At 54.1% G+C, this 20,556-nt stretch overlaps 1 protein-coding gene across 1 annotated transcript in view; it reads left to right on the plus strand.

Moving 5' to 3' along the window:
- Nucleotides 1-20,556, plus strand: part of CARM1 (coactivator associated arginine methyltransferase 1) — a gene marked incomplete at its 5' end in the record, with an annotated part of 40,474 nt that overhangs the window by 16,445 nt on the left and 3,473 nt on the right. The window contains 7 exons of the mRNA XM_082837078.1: nucleotides 8,057-8,182; nucleotides 10,496-10,602; nucleotides 11,551-11,655; nucleotides 13,526-13,636; nucleotides 14,720-14,897; nucleotides 17,050-17,140; nucleotides 17,322-17,403. Of these exons, the coding sequence (XP_082693204.1) occupies nucleotides 8,057-8,182; nucleotides 10,496-10,602; nucleotides 11,551-11,655; nucleotides 13,526-13,636; nucleotides 14,720-14,897; nucleotides 17,050-17,140; nucleotides 17,322-17,403 (800 nt within the window). The remainder of the gene's footprint in view (nucleotides 1-8,056; nucleotides 8,183-10,495; nucleotides 10,603-11,550; nucleotides 11,656-13,525; nucleotides 13,637-14,719; nucleotides 14,898-17,049; nucleotides 17,141-17,321; nucleotides 17,404-20,556) is intronic.

Here is a 20,556-nt window from a genome sequence, read left to right on the forward strand (position 1 = left end):
AGAGGGTGGGCCGAGGAGAGCACCCTGATTTCTCCACGCCTCGTCCTCCTCTTCACCCAACCCTCCTCTCTCCTGTGGAATATTTTCCTCTGGAAGGTGAACAGCCTGCGTTTTATTTGGCAGTAGGAGGTGATTTAATAAAAGACCTCACATATGGACAGGCGTCCCCCCACCCCCAAGTCTGCCAAGGTAAATAGCTTTAATTATGCCTTGCTGTGGCTGTAATAGTTTTTCTGCTAGAAAGGCAAGGACTTGAAATGTGGCCCTGTTTTGGGTTGGTTGCTTTTCTTTTCCCCCTGAGCTGGTGGCTGCTCTCCCATCTTGCCCTCCACCTCTCTGTTGTCCAAGAGGCAAAGAGATGCTCTCATCTCACACGAGGATGGAAGGTTCTACGGGAGGAGAGAGCTTGACTCCAGGCATTTATCTCCATTCCACTGGGTCCCTCTGACACAGGTCTGTCCAGCCTGAAGGGCTCAAGGACCCCCTGCTTGTTCCAGAGCAAAGGGGAAGGGGAGAGAGGGCAGAGGTTACCGTGGGGCTGCCCAGTGCCCAGCGTCTTCCAGTAGTTAAGTGACCTTCCCCAGGCCACACACGCCCTTGGCCTGGGCAAGTGGACCCCCATTCTGGCTGCCTCCTGCATGTAGGGAAGGGGCCCAGTCTCCCTGACCCCAGGCCCCGGGGTGGGGGCCGTGCAGGTCAGCATCCCCAGGTGCTGGGCTGGGCACTGGGCCAGCCACGTGCGGAGCCCTGGATTCAATAAGGAGTCAGCTTACGATCAGAGCTCGTCCAGGAAGTGCTGGAGAACCTTCCTGGTCTTCCTCCACCTGGAGGAGGTGACAGGGATGCAGGGGAAGAGAGGCAGGGTGCCAGGGAGGGTCTGCAGAGCCACGGAGGCTGGAGAGAAGGCCTTCTGCCCATGGTCTGGAGGGTGGTGAGGTCAGCGTGGCTTGACAGGGCGGTGGAGGGGCTCCGTTGAGGTCGTCCGTGTTAGCAGGGGCTCACGAGCCCCATAAGGAGTTTGGACTTGTTCCAGAGGGCTCCGGAGAACCACTGAGGGGTGCAAGCAGGGAAGAGAACACAGCAAATGAGCCGCGTTAGATGCTGTGACTGGGACATGCCTGGAGGCTGAGCACGTCCCCCGGCGTCTTCTGGTCAGTGTCCCTGAGAGAGGATGCCTACCCCTCCCTGAGACCGCCAGCTCTTTTGAGGCCCTCCTGGGTGCCGGGCCCCGCTTTGGGCCCAGGAGTGAGGGTGGGGAGCAGGGTGTTGCCTTCAGGCCTGGGACCGGGGAGCCCCTGTGCCTCAGTGTCTGCCAGATTCTGCTGCCCTGGGTCCCACGGTGCTGTCCAGGGAACCGACTGGGAGGGACATCGGGTGGCGCTGTGCTGGGTGGGGGCAGGCAGCCTGTCCCCGAGAGCCGCCTGCTTCCCAGCCTCTGTCGTCTCCTGCCGGGACGGCAGCTGCCCTCCAGCCCTGGCCCTCTCTCGGCACGGGGTCCCTCTCGGTACTGCCCGTGGCTCTGGGGGAGCCAGACTTCTGAGCCCCAGGTCCACCGGGGCCTCTCTCACCTCCGCCACAGCCTTCCTACAAATCGCCCGTCTTGCCTGGGAGCCTCTGCAACCTCTCTGGGCTGCAGCCAGGAAGTCCCAGTCGCCCCCGTTCTCCCTGCTGGGCCCCTGCAAGGAAAAACACTGCGCCTGTGTGTGTCCCCTGCTCTCAGCACTCACACTGAACACTTCTGATCCCCAGGTGTTGGGCAGGTGTCCCCACACACCCAGCAATTCTCCAACACCAGCCGGCTGTCTGACAATTCAACTCAATTCTGAAACTGTCTACCTGGAGGTAGTGTCAGATCCCACAGGTTGAGGGCTCAGTCCTACAAGACTGTACACACCCCACTTCAGACGCCAGTCGCAAGTTCGACTTGGGTCATCTGTGCTTCCCATCAACCTGCTATAAATCAGAGGTTCCTAGGACCTCTTCCTCAGGTTCGATTAATTTGCTCCCGCAGAGCTCAGGAAAACAGTTTACTTACTGGATGACTGGTTAATACAGAAAGATGCAACTCAGGAACAGCCAGATGGAAGAGCTGAACAGGGCGAGGCGTGTGGGAAGCAGTGCAGGGCTTCCGTGCCCTTTTCGGGGGCGCCAACCTCCCAGCACCTCCACGTGCTCACCAACCTGGAAGCTCTCCTGAACCCTGTCCTTTTGGGGTTTCTTGGAGGCTGAGGAGGGGGGCACTGAAAGTTCCAACCCTCTAATTACTTGGTTGGTCCCCACATGCCTTTCTAAGTCCTATATCCTGGGGTGGTTGAAGGGGGCTTCACATGAATCATAAAAGACACCTTTATTGCTCTTATCACTTGGGAAACTCCAAGAGTTTTAGGAGCTCTGTGCCAGGAACAAGGACCAAATAACATACGTATTATAGATCACCGTATTACCACCCCCCTCCCTCTCTGCTTTCCCACATGCTGTTTCCTCTCGCTGGAGCATTTGTTCCCAATCTCTTTCCCTGGCTGGTCAGGTGCCATCTCTAGCCTCCCACAGTGCCCCTGTGCCCCTGGCCTCAGTGCCCAGCACCTGGGGATCCTCGTCACTCTGGCCGCCTGGCTCTCCTCACCCCCTCTGGGATGGGGAGGGTGTTTCCTCTCACGCCACTGCCGGGTTTGTAATAAAGTTTTATTGGCACATAGCCATGTTCCTTTACATATTTTCTGCAGTGGAGTTGAGTCACAGTAGCAGAGATTAAATGGCCTGAAAAGCTGAAAGTATCTATTTTCTGGTCCTTTACAGAAAGCAGCCCAGAGGGGTGGTGCGCACACTGGCTAGGAGCACAGACCTGGAGCCAGTCGGCTCAGCCCCTCGCCCTGTGACCTTGAGCGAGATACCTAACCTGTCTGAGCCCCCTTTTCTCATCGGAGCCAGTGGGGGTGGTAGCAGTAGATACAGGGGTGCTGTGAGGGGTCCGTGGATAGCGCAGGAACAGAGCCTGGCACCTGGGAAGTTATTACTCGCAGCCTGGCCTCCCAGCCCCATCGTGGTCTCAGCAGGGTGTGAGTGGGTGGGTGCTGGGCCACGCCGCCTGTGGAAGCTCAGTGTTTGTGACTTGGATATTCAGGGGCCTTGCTCCCCAGGGAGCAAGACAGGTGGGGTGGTTTTCCTAGCTCCCCCCGCCGCACCCTGAGCGCTGCATTGCCTGTGGATTTGTCCCTGGCTATTCCGGCCCCTCGTCCCCTGGCCCCAGAGCCTGGGCGGGACAGACTGCAGTGTGGTGGCTGGGAGGCCAGCCCGGGGTGGCAGGCCGGGTCCAGGAGCAGGGTGGACACGTTTGTGATGGCTGCGGCATGACTAATACTCCTTGGGCCGAGTTCGTTTCCCGTTCAGAGCCCGTTTTGGGTGAGCCTCTGCGGAGCCTGTTCACCGCTCAGCCCTCCCGTCCCATCACTTCAGGGAAGAGGGACACCGGCTCTGCCCGACCTGGCTGCGGGGGGAACCCAGCACAGCCTCCTGGTCTGCAGCCCCCTTTGTGGTCACCCCCAGTTAGAGCGACGCGGCAGTCTGCCAGCCCCTCTCCCACTTCCTGTCCCCACCTCTCCGGGGCCGCGTACATGCAACAGCCCCCGAATGTGCCGGCTGGTGTGACCAGGGTGGCGCTTTCTGGCTTCGTTTCTGGAGGCAGGGCACAGAGACCAGTTCTGCCTCTTGCACCACATGCCCACTGCTGGGTCTGGGCCCTGTGGGCTCCGGGCCCCTTTCCTGGGGGGAGAAGCCCTCTCCCAGGAACCCCTCCCCCGGGGCCCAGGAGGCAGGCTTCACCACCTGGCTGGGATAGGCCCAGCGCCACCACTTCTGCCCACTGTCCTGGGGGCCCCCTCCCAGTGAGGGGGCGGGGAGGGGAACAGCGATCGACCAAAGGTGCAGAGCCCTGCCCACTGGGGACTGGGGCGCTGAGCGTGGCCATGGGAAGGGGCTGGGGAGGGGAGGTCCTTGACTGCCAGTCCGAGAGCTTGGACTTCTCCTGAGACTTTAAAAGAGGTAGGCGCCTGGTCCGGCTTTTTAAAATTATTTTTTGGTTTGTCATATATTTACCTGGCAACTTCTGTGTGCCAGGGACAGGCCTGTGGGTGTATAGCTGTGACTTATACAAAATGCTGGCACCATGGGCTTTGGTGGTCCCACCTGTGATGGGACAGTTCAGGTTGCCCTTAGCCCTGGCTTCCCTGGCCCGAGCCTCTGGATGCGGCCAAGCTTCCCTTAGCCACAGGTCCCTGTGGTCGCCTGCCTGGCGCCAGGTTGCAGGGGCTGCCTAGGGCAGCTGGTCGGGTTGCCAGGCTGCTTTGTAAACACGCCCTCCCTGGTCTGCTCACTGCCACACAGGAGTAGCTGACAGATCGGCTTTATTTTCTGCCCCAGGAGTGGGCATGGGTACCACGTCAAGGTTTCGGGTCCCTTCCTGAGACCCATTTATAGCTGGACTTGGGAGCACCTCGTCTCGGGTCCCCTGTGGGTGCGGCGTGGCTGTGAGCCTGGGGCTGGCCTCCCAATCCGTTCTTCCCTCCTGCCCGCTGTCAGGAGGCTGCCTGTGCCCTGCTCCCCCCTCCCTCCAGGAGGTGGCAGCTGGCTCCAGAGGTGGGAGGTCATCTGGCAGAAACCCAGGCTGTGGCCCCAGGAGCCTCCTCCAGGCTGTGGCCCAGGCTTAGGGCTCACACTAAACAAGGGGAGAGCAAGGGGCTCAGCGGACACCCGTAGGCCCTTCACATCCAGATTCACCCATTGGGAACATTTTTCTTGTTCTATTGAGATAAAATTCACATAGCATAAAACAATTGAGTTGCATTTAGTGCACTCACAGTATCAGGTAACCATCACCTCTATTTCCAAAATATTTTCATCATCCAAAGAGAAAAACCTTGTTTCCATTAAGCAGTCATTCCCCACTCTCCCACCCTCAGCCCCTGGCAACCACGAATTTTGCTTTCGGTCTCTATGAACTTACTGGTTCTGGATGTTCCATATATATGGGATCATATACCTGTGAGCTTTTCTGTCTGGCTTCCGTCACTCAGCACAATGTTTCTGAGGCTCCTCCGTGGGTTGGGACCTTATTTCTTTTTCTGGCTGAGTGATATCCCATTGTATGGATGGACCACATTTTGTTCATCCAGTCATCAGTTGATGGACATCTGAGTTGTTTCTACTTTTCGGCTGTTTTGAATAGTAACACTTTGAATATTTGCATCAAGTATTCATTTGAATACCAGCTTTCAATTCTTTGGGGTATATACCTAACGAGTGGGATCGCTGAGTCAAATGGTAATTCTGTGCGGCTGTACCATTTTAAGTTCCCACCAGCAGGGTCTGGGGGATTCAATTTCTTGCCAACACGTGTTATTTCCCCCTTTTTTGTTTAAAATTACAGCCGTCCTGCTGGGTGTGCAGTGGTATCTAATTGTGGTTTTGAGTTGCAGGTCCCTGATGACGTGCACCTTTTCACATGCTGGTCATTTGTATACCTTTGGAGAAACATCTCTTCAAGTCCTTTGCCCGTTTTTGAATTGGGTTATATTTTTGTTGTTAAGAGTTCTTTATATATTCTGGACAATAGATCCTTATCAGGTATATGATTTGTAAATATCTTCTTCCATTCTGTAGGTTGTCGTTTCGCTTTTTTTTTTTTTTTTTTTTTGTGGTATGCGGGCCTCTCACTGTTGTGGCCTCTCCCGTTGCGGAGCACAGGCTCCGGACGCGCAGGCTCAGCGGCCATGGCTCACGGGCCCAGCCGCTCCGCGGCACGTGGGATCATCCCGGACCGGGGCACGAACCTGTGTCCCCTGCATCGGCAGGCGGACTCTCAACCACTGCACCACCAGGGAAGCCCCCGTTTCGCTTTTTTGATAGTGTTCTTTGATGCAAAAAGTTTATTTAAAAATTTTTTTCTTTTTGGCCGTGCTGCATGGCTCTCAGGATCTTAGTTCCCCAACCAGGGAGCGAACCTGGGCCCCTGGCAGTGAAAGCACCGAGTCCTAACCACTGGACTGCCAGGGAATTCCCCAAAAAGTTTATAATTTTGATGAAGTCCAGTTCATCATGTAGTTTTTCTTTTGATACTCTTGCTTTTGGTGTCATATCTAGGAATCCATTGCCACCAAGGTCTCAGAGATTTACCCCTCTGTTCTCTCCTAGGAGTTTTATAGTTTTCACTCTTATGTTTAGGTCATTGATTAATTTGAGTCAGGTTTTATATATGGTGTGAGGGTAGGAGTCCAGCTTCATTCTCTTTTACAGGGAGACCCAGCTGTCCCAGCACCATTTGTTGAAGAGACTATTTTCTGCCCCTTGAATGTTCTCAGGACACTTGTTAAAAATCAGTGGGCTATACGAGGCGGTCCAGTGTTTAAGAATCTGTGCTTCCAAGGCAGGGGGCATGGGTTCGATCCCTGGTCGGGGAACGAAGATCCCACATGCCGTGGAGCGGCTGGGCCCGTGAGCCATGGCCCACATGAGGCATGGCCAAAAAATAAAAAACAAACAAACAAAAAAATCAATTGACTATAAACATAGGGTTTATTCTGGACTCTAATTCTATTGATGTATATGTCTCTCCATTTGCCAATACTATTCTGTTTTGATTACCGTACCTTCGTAGTGCGTTTTGAAATCGGGGAGTGTGAGCCTTCCAGCTTTGGTTTTGTTTTTCAAGATTGTTTTGGCTGTTATGAGGGTGATTGGGAACACTTCGCACATTTGTACTCATGCTTCTCTCTATAAATATATTTTGTCGTTGTTGTTGATTTGGTGAACCACTTGAAAGCAAGTTGCAGACATCACAACAATTCCCTTTCCTTCCATATGTATCTTTCAATAATAAGAACATTCTTCTGCAGAATAATGCTCCTGTCACATCCAGATCATTTGAAGTTATGGCTCCTGCAGTCCACACATTTCCCCACTTGGCCTTTGTAGCTGTTGAACAGTGTTCATTAGGCTGCAGTCCAGGACCACACCTGGCATCTGATGGTCACGTCTCTTTAGCCTCCTTCACTCTGGAATACTTCCCAGCAATTTTTGCCTTTCCTGACTTTGGCCGTTTTGAGGCAACCAGGGAGGTTGTCTTGCAGACTGCCGTGTGATCTGGCACTGTCTGTTGTCCCCTCGTGATGGGACCAGGGTGTCTGTCCCGCTGCCCCACGTCAGGGCTACACCTTCGGGTCGGTTTGTCTCCTGGTGATGCCGTGTCTCACGGTTCGGCTGAGGTGGGGTGCCCCATGCTTGTTGAGTGAATGACTAGTAACGGTAGTAGTGGCGGGTGCGGGGATGCAGTGCTTCCTGTATGCGTGTGTTGGGCCTGACCCCTGCCCCACCGTTAGTCCCGCTTGACAGATGAGAAAACTGAGGACTCAGACCTGCCCTGGTGACACACTAAGTGGAGTAGGTGGGGCGTGAACACAGGCCGTCTGGGTCCTGTGGCCACACTCACAATACATGCAAGAAGGAAGGGGCTCAGCGGGAGGAAGCAGAGGCGCCACTGGCATTTCTTTCTTGACCCCCCGCCCACCCCTGCTCAGCTCTGAAGGCCGACGATGCCCCCATGTGACACGGAGGGGCTGGTGGCTGAAGGTCCGACTCCCTCAGCTGGGCCTGGGCTGCCCGCTGGGTTCCCGTGACCCTCTGACCCTGCCGGGCTTGGCCTTCTCTCCCCTGTGTCTTCCCACCTCAGTGCCCAGGAGTGACATGGGGCTGGCACCAGCAGGTGCTCCGTGAGGGAACGTGCCCCCTGGGCCCCCCAGTGCCTTGCAACTCCCCGTCCCCTCACCTCAGCCCCGGTTGCCCTGTGGACACCTGTCCTCTCCTGCTGGACAGCCTGCATCCTGTGTCCCCGCTGGGGATGCTGACCAGCCAGCGCCTCGTCCTCAGCGTAGGCTGGGCAGGCAGGGCACATGGCAGCGCTTGTGGGGCGGGTGTTGTGGCACCCTGGAAGAATCTGGGGTGCCGTGAGGGGGGGGAAGGTGGCCCCAGGACCTGGCGGCTCACGCCCGCCTCCCTCCTCTCGCAGATGAAGACGTCTGTGTGTTCAAGTGCTCGGTGTCCCGGGAGACGGAGTGCAGCCGTGTGGGCAAGCAGTCCTTCATCATCACCCTGGGCTGCAACAGCGTCCTCATCCAGTTCGCCACGCCCAGCGGTACGTCTCCCTTCTGTCCCAGCAGCACACGGAGCGCCCAGAGCCAGGGGGCTTAGGCTCTCAGCCGTGGCGGGCGGGGGGCCTGGAGCCCGGGTAAAGCCCATTCGTCTGACCCAGCGAATGCCCCACCAACATCAGAAATATTCCCAAGTAGAAATATGTCCATGGTAAGAGTACGTGCTCGCTGCCTGGACTCTGCCCCAGGCCTCGCCGGCTCCTTTGGGTCCTTCTGGGCTCTGCTTATATGTCCCCTCCTCTGAGAGGCCTGTCCTGACCTGCCCACACCCCAGGCCTCTTGGAGGAGCCGGTCACATGGGGGTCAGGGGCCCAGCCCTCCCGCAGCAGTGGATGGGGTGAGACAAGGTCCTGAGGTTGGCAGAGGCTTTGTTCCGAGCGCAGAGGAGACTCTGGAGGGTTCTAAGCAGACCCATCTGGGGGACACATGAGCAGGGCTTGCAGAGCCCCAGGCGAGTGCTGCTGGTGGCTCTGGGTGGGGCTCAGCAGTGGAGGTGGTGAGCCGCCCTGGGCTGGAGACCCCTCAAAGGGTCCAGCAACCGGGCTTGGTCCCTGCAGAGCCGAAGTCAGTGGGCCTGGTGGTTGGCGCAGGGGCTGGGGCAGGAGAGCCCAGGATGGAGAGGCCGCCTGCCCACGGCTGCCCCCAGCTTCCCCAGAGCCCTCTTACTTGTCTCAGTGCCCCCGATGGAGAGAGGAGGCTCCCCCAGCCCAGACCCTGAGGACTACCCGCCCTCAGGTGGCCTGGCTTCAGAGCTGAGAGAAGGCCGGGCTGGGAGAAAGCAGCCAGGTGGCTGACCACCTCCTGCCAGAAGCTCCACATTCCATTTCCTTTTTTATCCAAAATCAATCCCAATTCAGTGTTTAAAAAAATAAGTTACAGAAACACCACCAGGGTTGTCATTAAGAGTTGATGTTTTAGATCCGCCTAGTCTTTTTCTGCTTCATGGATAGTTATATTCTGATTTTTTTCCTTTCAATCCTATCAGTTTCTTAAATTATGGTCAAGTATACATAGCAACAATTCTACCATGTTAATAACCCTTTCTGAGTGTACATTTCAGTGGTATTAAGTGGTATTAAGTATATTCATTGTGCAACCATTGTGCACATTGTGCAACCATCACCACCATCCAGCTCCAGAACTGTTTTCTCTTCCCAAACTGTATATTTTTAAGATATTGTCTTTTAGGTGTTTTTTTTTTTTTTAATTTATTTTTGGCTGCATTGGGTCTTCATTGCTTCACGTGGGCTTTCTCTAGTTGTGGTGTGCAGGGGCTGCTCTTCGTTGAGGTGCGCGGGCTTCTCATTGCGGTGGCTTCTCTTGTTGCAGAGCACGGGCCCTAGGTGTGCGGGCTCAGTAGTTGTGGCGCGAGGACTCAGTAGTTGTGGCACGCAGGCTCAGTAGTTGTGGCGCATGGGCTTAGTTGCTCCACGGCACGTGGGATCTTCCCGGATCAGGGATCGAACCTGTGTCCCCTGCGTTGGCAGGCGGATTCTTAACTACTGCGCCACCAGGGAAGTCCCGTCTTTTAGTTAATTGTGTTAAAATACGCCTAAGGTAAAATTTACCATCAACCATTTTCAAGTGTCCAGGTTCCAGAGGTATTAAAGAACATTCACGTTGTTGTGCAGCCATCCCCACCATGCATCTCCATCGCCCATTTTCATCTTTCTAAACTGAAACTCTGTTCCCCTTAAACACTAACTCCCCCTCCCCCACCCCCTCCCCTCCAGCCCCTGGCCCCCACCATCCTATCTGTCTTCATGATTTTGTTTGCTTCTTTTTCTTGATGCAATTTAGTGGTCTGTGTTCATAAACATAGTTCATTTGCCACGTAACACCTGGTCCTGCAGACCCCTGCTGACTGGTTCTGTCATGTGCTTCTCAATGTCCACTGGGGTCCATCCAGTCCCCTCTGACCGGACACTGGGGTGGTGTCCCTGTGTCCACTTGCCACCCACAGACACTGCCGTGAGCTGTGGGTGGACCCATGGGTATCTGCTGGGGTGAGTCCCAGAGACTTGATGCCCGGGTCATCCTTTGAAGGCTTCGGCCAAGCTGCCCTCTGGCGAAGCAGCGCCAGCCGCGTGGAGCACGCTCGCCCCTGACACCTGCCTTCTCCCGTGCCAGTCACCAAGGGCAGGCTTGGCTGCCCTTCTTCTTTTCCTTCAACTTCAACATTTGTCTGTATGTGTGTGTCGGGGAGGCGGTTTCAGATCACTCGTGCTCAAGGTAGAAAAGTCGGGGTGCACGCCTAGGCAGAGCCCGCCACCCCTGAGCCGGCTTCCCCCTTCCAGATTTCTGTTCCTTCTATAACATCCTGAAAACCTGCCGGGGCCACACCCTGGAGCGGTCGGTGTTCAGTGAGCGCACGGAGGAGTCCTCTGCTGTGCAGTATTTCCAGGTGGGTACATACTGCCTGGGCCAGGCTGCTGCCCCCGGTGGCCCCCAGAGGCCATGCGGCACAGGGCAGGCCCACCCGGGTTCATGTCCTGGCTCTGCCCCTTACTCGCTGAGTAACCTTGGGCAGGTTTCCTCCGCTTGCTGGGCCTCAGTTTCCTCATCTGTGAAACAGAGATGCCAGTGCCTGCCTACGAGGGTTGCTGGAAAGATTTGAGTGCAGGTGAAGCTCAGGTCCACAGGCATTTTGAGTAATGATAGCATAGTTACAATGTCCTGAACACGCAGGGCATGCCAGCCACTGGCCCCAGCGCTTTGACACGTACGGAAGTACTTGAACCCTCCCAACAACTCTAGGAGGTAAGTACTATTGTTGTCCCCATTTTACAGATGAGAAAACTGAGGCTCAGAGAGGTTAAGTGACTTGCTCCAAGTCACACAGCTATTATGCAACAGAGCCAAGATGGGAAGCCAGGTCTGCCTGATGCCAAAGCCTGTGCCCCTGCCCAGGTGCCACGCTGCCTCCCGATCGCCTGTTGTCTTACAAAGAGACCCCACAGCACCTCACCTGCCTGGCGCTCTGAGTTCTAGGGTTCTGTTTGATCCACTCCTCCACTTCTTTGGGGCCCCTAAGATGGGGCAGGTGGCCCTTGATCCCAGAACCCTGCGTGTGGCATATCCTGAGTTCTCCTGGGTGGCTTCCAGGACCAGGTATCAACCAACTGTGTCCTTTGGCCACAGTGACGGTGGTGGTGTCCTCCCTGGGGGCTGCCTCTAGCTTCCAGCTCCCTCTACTGGAGCAGGTAGCCGGGGAGTCCAGGCCAGCAGAGGGGGTGTGGCCTCCCCAGGGAGATCTCTGCCCGAAGTGGACCCTCCTCTGTCACAGGGTCGGCCAGGGCCTCGGCCGTCTGTCTGCTGCGTGCCCTGTGCCATTGGCATGTCTCTGTTCCAGTTTTATGGCTACCTGTCCCAGCAGCAGAACATGATGCAGGACTACGTGCGGACAGGCACCTACCAGCGCGCAATCCTGCAGAACCACACGGACTTCAAGGACAAGGTGAGCGGGGCCGGCTGCATCCACCCTGCTGCCTTCCTCCCTCTCCCTCAGGCTCCGTGCCCACCTCACTGGCTCAGTAGCCTCTATTTTTTTCCCCCCTTTGTTCATTGATTTTATCTTTAATTTTTTCAGATTGCAAAAGCAAAATCTACTTTTTGTAGAAGCCCAGTGTGTATCAGATGGGCGTGAAAGGCCTCTGTCATTTCCCTCCAGAATGACCACTGCCAACAGTAAAGCTCTCTTCTTCCAAAATTTTCCCCATGCGTATACCAGCATATATATTTTAGGGTTATAGTCTTTTTAAAATACAGATATACAAAAGAGGACTGTATTCTACATTCGCTTCCTGCAAAATACTTTTCCCCCACTTAATGTTGTGTCTTGGCATGTACTGTTAAGTTACGTGGATGTAGCGTAATCTAGTCACTTCCCTAGGTGAAGTCACTTCCCTAAATATATTTAAAATATATTTAAATCTTTTTACTGTTACCAAGTAGTGAGCAGTTGACCCTTGAACAGCATGGGTTTGAACTGCACTGGTCCACTTATATGCAGACTGTTTTCGATAGATAGGAGCAACTGTGCTACATGACCCACAGTTGGTTGAATCTGCGGCTGCAGACCCGTAGATATGGCGGGCCAACTGTATGGTTATACTCAGATTTTCTACTGGGTGGTGGGGTTGGCGTCGTCCCTGACTCCCGCATTGTTCCAGGATCAACTATATACTCGTGATTAAAAAGAGACTAGAGTATATATATTCGGAGGTGAAATTTTATTCTGTTCTCTTCTCACGGCCTAGAGTTTGTTTTTCCCTTTTAACCACATGAAAGCTTGTGGTTTTCTCGACATATCTAGGGGACTCTCCACATGATCCACGTGGATCTATGTCATCCGGCGCCTTGGTGATACACTCCCCCAGCATTGCTGAGAGTCCCCTCAGGTGACTGAGCCTCCCGGTCGCAGGGCCTGAGCCCCACAGGCTGGGGAGGAGTCATCCTCGACACAGCGGCCATCCCTATGCCCTGGCGGCTGGCGTGGGCAGCACTGGGGCAGTGTTTGGGGCCCGGGAAGCCCGTGTCCCTTCAGCACGGCCTCTTCCAGCTCTCCCAGGATGCAGATCCATTTCCTAGTTCATCCAGAGCTCTGAGAGGCACCCGAGGCCCTCCCACCCGACAGTACCAGCCCCCCTGTTGGGCGCTCGCCCTGTGCCCCACCACCGCGCCCAGAGCAGGTCTCCTTTAGCGCGTGCGCACCAGAAACGTTTATCCTGATTCCGCTTGTGTGCGGAAGCAGTCAGACGAATCCAGACTGTGGGACAGTCTACCACACACTAGCCGGGACTCCTCCCAGAGCCTGTGCTCTGGGGCCCAGCAGCCCTGGAGAGGGCACCCGAGTGCGAGCTTTCCCCGGGGCTCTTCCCAGGTTGCGGGGTTGCCCTGTGGGGCCTGGGGTGGGAGGCTGCCCTCCTCCTGCTGGCCGCGTGGCCCTGGCCAGTCAGCCCTGCGTCTCAGTGGTTCTGCTGCGGGGCTCAGAGGTGTCCTTACCTAGTGAGCACTCATTCCCACGTGCTGCATAGACAGCGCACACCATTCCTTCTTGAATCGGGTCTGAGAGCGTGTACTGGTCTTAACATCCTAGCTGTCCTCAGAAGTCCCACTCTACCACCTTCGGATCCAAACTGCAGGCTCCTGTGGCTCTCAGAAAGCACCCTCGTGGGCAGCTGTCGGTGTAGAGGGGAAGCAGGCTGCAGGCCGGAGAGCGTGCTCCGTGGGTGGGTCTGCGGGGAGGGAGCGCCCCGTGACACGCACATCTTTACGATCATGTCACTTTACCACTAATTTGTCCTCACTGCCCCCTCCTCCCTCAGATTGTTCTTGACGTCGGCTGCGGCTCTGGGATCCTGTCGTTTTTCGCCGCCCAGGCTGGAGCGAGGAAGATCTACGCGGTGGAAGCCAGCACCATGGCCCAGCACGCCGAGGTCCGTGGCCCTCGGGGTCCCAACCTGTCTCCGTGCCCCAGCTCTGTGCCTGCTCCAGCCTGGGGAAGCCAGCCCTGCTGGGAGCCCCCAGGAGACCTGACCCCTGGGTGCAGGGGAGCCTGGGAATATCATTCTCTACTTTGGTCTCTTGTCCCCGAAACTGAGTGGTCTCAGGGGGAGGGGCTTGCTGGGCCTGAGGTAGTCTCCCTTCCGTGACGGATGGTGGCCCGCCGGGTTCAGGGGTGATTTGGGGCCTTCAGGAGCTTGATGGACTGGTGCTTCAGGGGCTGGGCTGTGCAGTCACACAGACCACGGTGGGATCTCGGCCCGGGGCAAGCCGCCCACCTCTCTGAGCCCCACCTGAGAGGTGGATGACAACAGGATTTCATTTTGTCAGTTGATGCTTTTTTGGCACTGAAGCCCTCATTCACAAAGTTGAAAACCTAAAAGCTACAAAGGTAAACAGTGAGGATGCTTCCCTCCCTGACCTCTGGCTCCCAACCACCTAGATCCCCCCCACTGGAGGGAGAGAGACGTACGTAGAAGCTCCCCAGAGCCGCTCCATGAGCCCCCACGGGCTTCTCCACCCGCCAGCTCCCACACGAATGTACACGCCACCGTCTTGCACCTGGCTCTGCTCTCTTTACGATACGTCTGGGATATGTCTGTGTCATCATGTAAAGAGCTTCCTCACTCTTTCGAGTGGCTGCAGAGCATCTCTCTGCCTGGACGAACCATTGTGTGTTGAGACACAGGCTGTAATTGACACTGAGGCTGCTTCTCAGTCTGTAGCACAAACGCTGCACCGCATCCCCTGTACGCGTGCCCCCTCTCCGTGTGAGGTCACGTCTGTAGGGCAGATTCCTAGCATTGGAATCGCTGGGTCGGAAGGTGTGTCCAGCTTTAGCTTTGGCGGCTGTAGCAAGGCCTACTTGTCCTCGTCCCCAAGGTGACATCAGGAGGCTGCGGAGCTGCAGGAGGGGCGACCTGACAGGGAGGCAGAGGGGAATCTGGTGGCCGAGTGTGGACGGAGGCCCTCCCCCGCGAGGACCCCCATGACCCCTGTGGCTCGCCCGCCCTCAGGTCTTGGTGAAAAGTAACAACCTCACGGACCGCATCGTGGTCATCCCCGGGAAGGTGGAGGAGGTCTCACTCCCCGAGCAGGTGGACATCATCATCTCGGAGCCCATGGGCTACATGCTCTTCAACGAGCGCATGCTCGAGAGCTACCTCCATGCCAAGAAGTACCTGAGGCCTGGGGGTGAGTGTCCCTGCTGGTGCGGGCCACTGCCTGGGTGGGCGTTCCCTGGGCCCGAGGCCAGGGGTGCGCACCTGGGGGCCCCTTCAGAGAGCCCCTGGCTGCCGCTTAGTCAGCACGGGTGTGGTTCAGCTCCCCACTGGCCTGAGCTGGCGGCCTGGGGTACAGAGGGCATCTGGGCCTTCACCCCCACTCCCTACCCAGACCTGACCTCAGCTGGCTGGGCCCCAAACGAGGCCACGTGTCCACTTGCCCGGTCTGCTCGGTCAGGGTACGGAGGGGCTTCCTTCAGGCCCGCGGAGAGCCACTGGGCTGCCTCTGGCATCTCATGGCCCATGGGGGACAGTGTCTGGCTGGGCTGTGGCCAGAGCGGGACATGTTCTGTGGCCGGCACCTTCCCCGAGGAACTGCCCTGTCGTCTTCATTCCTAGCGTTGTAGACCCTGCCCTCAGCCTGACAGACTCCTGCACTCATCACCATGGGGTGGGGTTGTGTGTGTGTGTGTGTGTGTGTGTGTGTGAGAGAGAGAGAGAGTGGGATGGGGGTTGTGTGTTGGGGGGCAGCTGATGGCTGTGGTCTCCTGTCTGTGTCACTACCTGCCTGTCTGTGTTCTGGGGTCATTGGGTCACTGTTGACACCTGCTCATCTGTGTCACTGATGGTCTGGTCTGTGCGTGGCCCTGAACATCTGCCAATGTGTCCGTTTCTCTGCTCAGTTCTGGGCACGTTCTGAGTATTTCTGTACAGGAAAGGGGCTGTGTGTGTGTGTGCGTGTGGTATAAGACGACCCCCGCCAGGGCAGAGCACGGGAGGTCCGTGCACTTGCGGCCCCATGGAGGGCAGGGGAGGAGTTGGTCTGTGGGGAAGGACCTGCCTCAGGCTCCACTCCGAGAGGTGGGAGGTAGGAGGTGGCTGCCATTCCCCACAGCTCTGTCCTGCGATCCAGGTGTGTGGGAAGCCAGGCTGCCCCAAGGCTTATCCTAGACCTGCTCTCATGCTCTGCCCTGTTGATGGGCCAAGCTAGCCGGGGTGGGGGGGTAGGGGGTGGGGAATTGGGGGGGGGAGTCGGGGGGGGTGGGGAGCAGCAGCCCTAGCAGGATGTGGGCTCCTCATGGGACGGAAGGACAGACAGGAGTCAGGCTCCAGTGGGCAGCTGCATACTCATCCCACTGGTCAAGCAGCCTGTCTGGGATGAGGCCTGGGGCTAACCTCTTCCCCTTCAGCCTGCATGAGTGTGGCTTCATTCCATCTCAGGAAGCTCTTTTGGGGGATTAAGGGAACCCTCCCCGCAGCTGCACAGTTTTAGGTGCCTTCAGGGCTGGGGGCGCTTTTCCATGATGCTTCGGGGGGCTGATGGGCTCCTCCTGGGCAGGGGGCCTGGCTTGTGGCCTCTGGGCCAGTGAGCCCCTCCCTTCCCCACCCCAGTGGCTACAGCTGAAGGAAGGCTTGAGAAGGCAGATTCCCGGCACCTCAGGTACTCTTCCCTGGAATAAGAGGAGGGAGGGAGGCCCACATCTGGAGGCCAGGTGACTTGGGGCCCTAGACTCTAGAAGTAGGCGGGGCCTCCTGAGCCCTGGCTCTCCTTGCCACTGGCTCTGACTCATCTGTCTGTTCCTTGAGTCCCCCTCCCATTTCAGGCCATGCAAGTAGTCCACCCTGCCTGCCAGAGCCTGGGCAGTCCTGCGGTGGGGATTCAACTGGGGCCCGTGATGCCATAGCCTGGGGCTCACCCTTGCTCTGTCCACAGCACTTTCCTTTGCCTTCCCTGCTGCACGCCTTTCCAAGAGACACGGTCTGGCTGACGGAGCAGGGCCCCTGGAGGCCTGGCCACACCCCAGGCACTGCTTGCTTACCCCTGAGGCTCTGGCAGGTGCTTTCCTGTCTCCCAGCCCTTGTAATGGGACTTGAGGCCAGGCCCCCCTGCCTCCCTGGCTAGCTGTACAGGTTTAGTGAGGAGGTGTACGTCAAGTATTCAGTGGCCGCTGGCAGAGTAGGTGCTCAGTATCTCTTCATTGCCTGAGTGTATGAATTAGTGAATGATGAGTGACAGGCTGGGAAGGCCCAGAGCTGGGGTCCTGGGGCCCTTTGGAGGCTCTGCCAGGTCCTGCTGAATGTCCCACCCTGACGCCAGCACCCCTCCCTGCCCCCACTCCCAGGAAACATGTTCCCCACCATTGGTGATGTCCACCTCGCACCCTTCACAGATGAACAGCTCTACATGGAGCAGTTCACCAAGGCCAACTTCTGGTGAGTGTGCCCCTGGGTGTCCTGCCTTCTCAGGGATGGCCCCACCTTTCTCTTATTCCTTATCCTCAGTAGGACCTAAAAGACTTGGGCTGGATGAGGGCCAGCTGGGAGAGAAGGCAGGCTGCCCCAACTGTGTCCTGCTGCTGGTGACCTTGCCATGGGGGGCGGGGGCTTTCTGCAGGTACCAGCCATCCTTCCATGGAGTGGACCTGTCAGCTCTTCGAGGTGCTGCGGTGGACGAGTATTTCCGGCAGCCTGTGGTGGTGAGTGGGGGCACCCAGGGCACTCAACTACCACAGTAGCACTGGGCATGGCCCTCCTCTGGGGTGACAGGAGAGGGGCATGGGCTTTCCTGTAAGGCCTTATGCAAGCTGTGCAGCACTAGTCAGGCCACCGTTGCTCTCTGAGCTTCTGCCCCAGCACGGAGCTCTCACACAGGGATGTTGGGAGTTAAGTAGCAATGCATATAGAGTGCTTAGTGCATAGTAAGCACGCAGTAACGTGTTTACTGTCATTAGATGAATTGATCCTTGGTGAACTGATTTTATTTGATTGATTTTAATTATTGAGATTTTTGAACTGATGTATAGACCCATGGTTCAAAAAATCAAAGAAGTATAAAAGTGGAAAGCCTCCCTACGTCCATCTCCAGCCACACAGTTCTTTTTCCTATAGGCAAACAGTCTTTGTTGCGTGTTTTTCTAGAAGTCTTATATCTAAATGTGCGTATACAAATATACATATATTTAACCTTTTTTCCTTTCAAAGTATAGCATAATCAACATATTGTTCTGCCTTAGTTTGTCTGTGTTCAGAGGATATACACTGTATGATTTTGGTCCTGTGAAATTTGTTGAGAGCTGCTTTATGCCCAGTATGTGGTCTCTCTTGGTTTATGTTCCCTCTGTACTTGAGAAAAATGTATACCAATCACTTGTTGTGTACATTGTTATATTAATATCAGTTCGGTCACATTTGTTAATCATGTTGGTCAAGTCTTCTCTCTCTCTACTGTTTTTTTTGGTCTGCTTCTCCTATCTATTACTGATTGTAGATTTATTTTTCCATTTAGTCCTGATAGTTTTTGCCTTATTTTTTTTGACATTACTGTTATTAGGTGCATTCAGGTTTAGGATTATTTTTATATCTTCCTGTTGGATTGATCCTTTTGTCACTATAACAAATGTCTTTTCTTATCTCTAGTAGTACTTCTTGCCTTACAGTCTTTTTTTTTTTTTTTTTAGTTTATTTATTTATTTATTTATGGCTGTGTTGGGTCTTTGTTGCTGTGTGCGGGCTTTCTCTAGTTGCAGCGAGCGGGGACTACTCTTCGTTGCAGTGCGCGGGCTTCTCATTGCGGTGGTGTCTCTTGTTGCAGAGCACGGGCTCTAGAGCGCACGGGCTCAGTAGTTGTGGCACACGGGCTTAGTTGCTCTGCGGCATGTAGGATCTTCCCGGCCCAGGGCTCGAACCCGTGTTTGCTGCGCTGGCAGGCAGATTCTTAACCACTGTACCACCACGGAAGTCCTTACAGTCTTATTTTTTTCTGACAATAGTTTAGCTACTCAGGCTTTCTTTGGTTAACCTTTATAGGATACATACTTTTCATCCTTCTTTCAGCCTTTTTATAACCTATTACTTAAGGTTTACCTCATGTAAATATCATATATTTGGGTTTTGTTTTTTAACCAGATTGACAGGTTTTTGTCTTTTAATTAGAATATTTAGACCATTTATATTTAATGTGATTACAGGTCTTTATGGCTATAAATCTATCATTTTACTATTTTTCTATTTATCCTGTTGTTTCTTTTTAACTCTTCTCTTGCTTTCTTTTGTTTTAATAAGGTATATATTATTTATCCCCCTCTTGATTGTCTTTCACTAGTTTTGGGAGACTCTAGGGCAGCATCTCTCGCTCTCTTTTTTTTAAAAATTAATTAATTTATTTATTTTTGGCTGCGTTGGATCTTTGTTGCTGCGTGCGGGCTTTCTGTAGTTGCAGTGAGCGGGGGCTACTCTTCATCGCGGTGTGCTGGCTTCTCTCGTTGCAGACCACGGACTCTAGGTGCACGGGGTTTCAGTAGTTGTGGCTCGCGGGCTCAGTAGTTGTAGCGCACGGGCTTAGTTGCTCTGTGGCATGTGGGATCTTCCCAGACCAGGGCTCGAACCCATGTCCCCTGCGTTGGCAGGAGGACTCTTAACCGCTGCGCCATCAGGGAAGCCCAGCATCTCTTTAAACACTACCTCTGTCCCATTCTCTTTCTTCTTTTGGAACTCTGATTATGTATACATTAGACCTTTTCACCATTTCTCAGATGATTCTTATCCTCTTTTCTATACTTATACTTTTCTATCCCAATTGCATAATTTTCATGTTTTCTCCTTATCCATCTCCCAGTTCCAATCCTCTCATCACTATGTCTAATCTGAATTTTTTTTGTTGTTTTTGGAAAAAAAAAATTTTTGTGATGAGAACTTTTAGGATTTACTCTCCTAACAACTTGCATGTATAACGTACAGCAGAGGTAATTATATTTATCATGGTGTACATTCCATCCCTAGTACTTACCTTATAACTAGAAGTTTGTAGTTCCTTTTGACTGCCCATCCAACTCCTCCTCCCCCCTGGTTTTCTAAAATTTCAGTTCTAGAGTTTCATTTTGCTTATTTTTTTTTTATTATTTCAGTTCTCTGTGAAATTTGTTCACCTTTTTTCCTTAAACACGTTAATTCTAAGTCTCTGATCACTTTTAGTATCTGGATAAGTGGTAAGTGTATTTCTGTTTTTTCTTCTCCTGGTTTTTGGTACTTTGGTTCTGTCTCTTGGTATGCCTGGTCATTGAATGCCAGAATGAAAAATTATAGAGGCTCTGGATGATGTTTTTCTTTCCAAGGATTCGTTTTCGTTCAGGCAAGAAGCCATAATGACAGATTACCTTGGTCCTATGAGGCATTTAAGACATTTGGAGGTTGCTTTTCAGACTCTGCTTAACTGGCATATCGCCCGGTTTCCCTGTAAGGCAGCAGTTCTCAAACATTTTTGTCTCAGGACCCTTTTACATTCTCAAAAATGTAGGATCCCAAAGAAGTTTTGTGTGCATTGTATTGATTGATGTACCGTCAATATCTATTGACATTGAAAACTAAACCCAAGAAATTTAAAAATACACATTAGTTAATTTAAGGATAACAATAAAAACCCATTACGTGTTAACATAAATAGCATTTTTAAAAAGAAAACTATATTGCAAAACTTTCCAGCAAGAATTAGCGACATTTTAAATTTGCAAATCTTTTTAATGGCTGGCTTAGCAGAAGACAGTTGGATTCTGCTTCTGCATTCAATCTGTTGTGGTATCACAGGTGAGTGAATGAATGAAAAGGGCAGAAAACAGTGTTATATGGTGAAAATA

The sequence above is a fragment of the Leucopleurus acutus genome (genome assembly GCF_964270905.1).
Source record: "Leucopleurus acutus genome assembly, chromosome: 3".
NCBI lineage: Eukaryota > Metazoa > Chordata > Mammalia > Artiodactyla > Delphinidae > Leucopleurus > Leucopleurus acutus.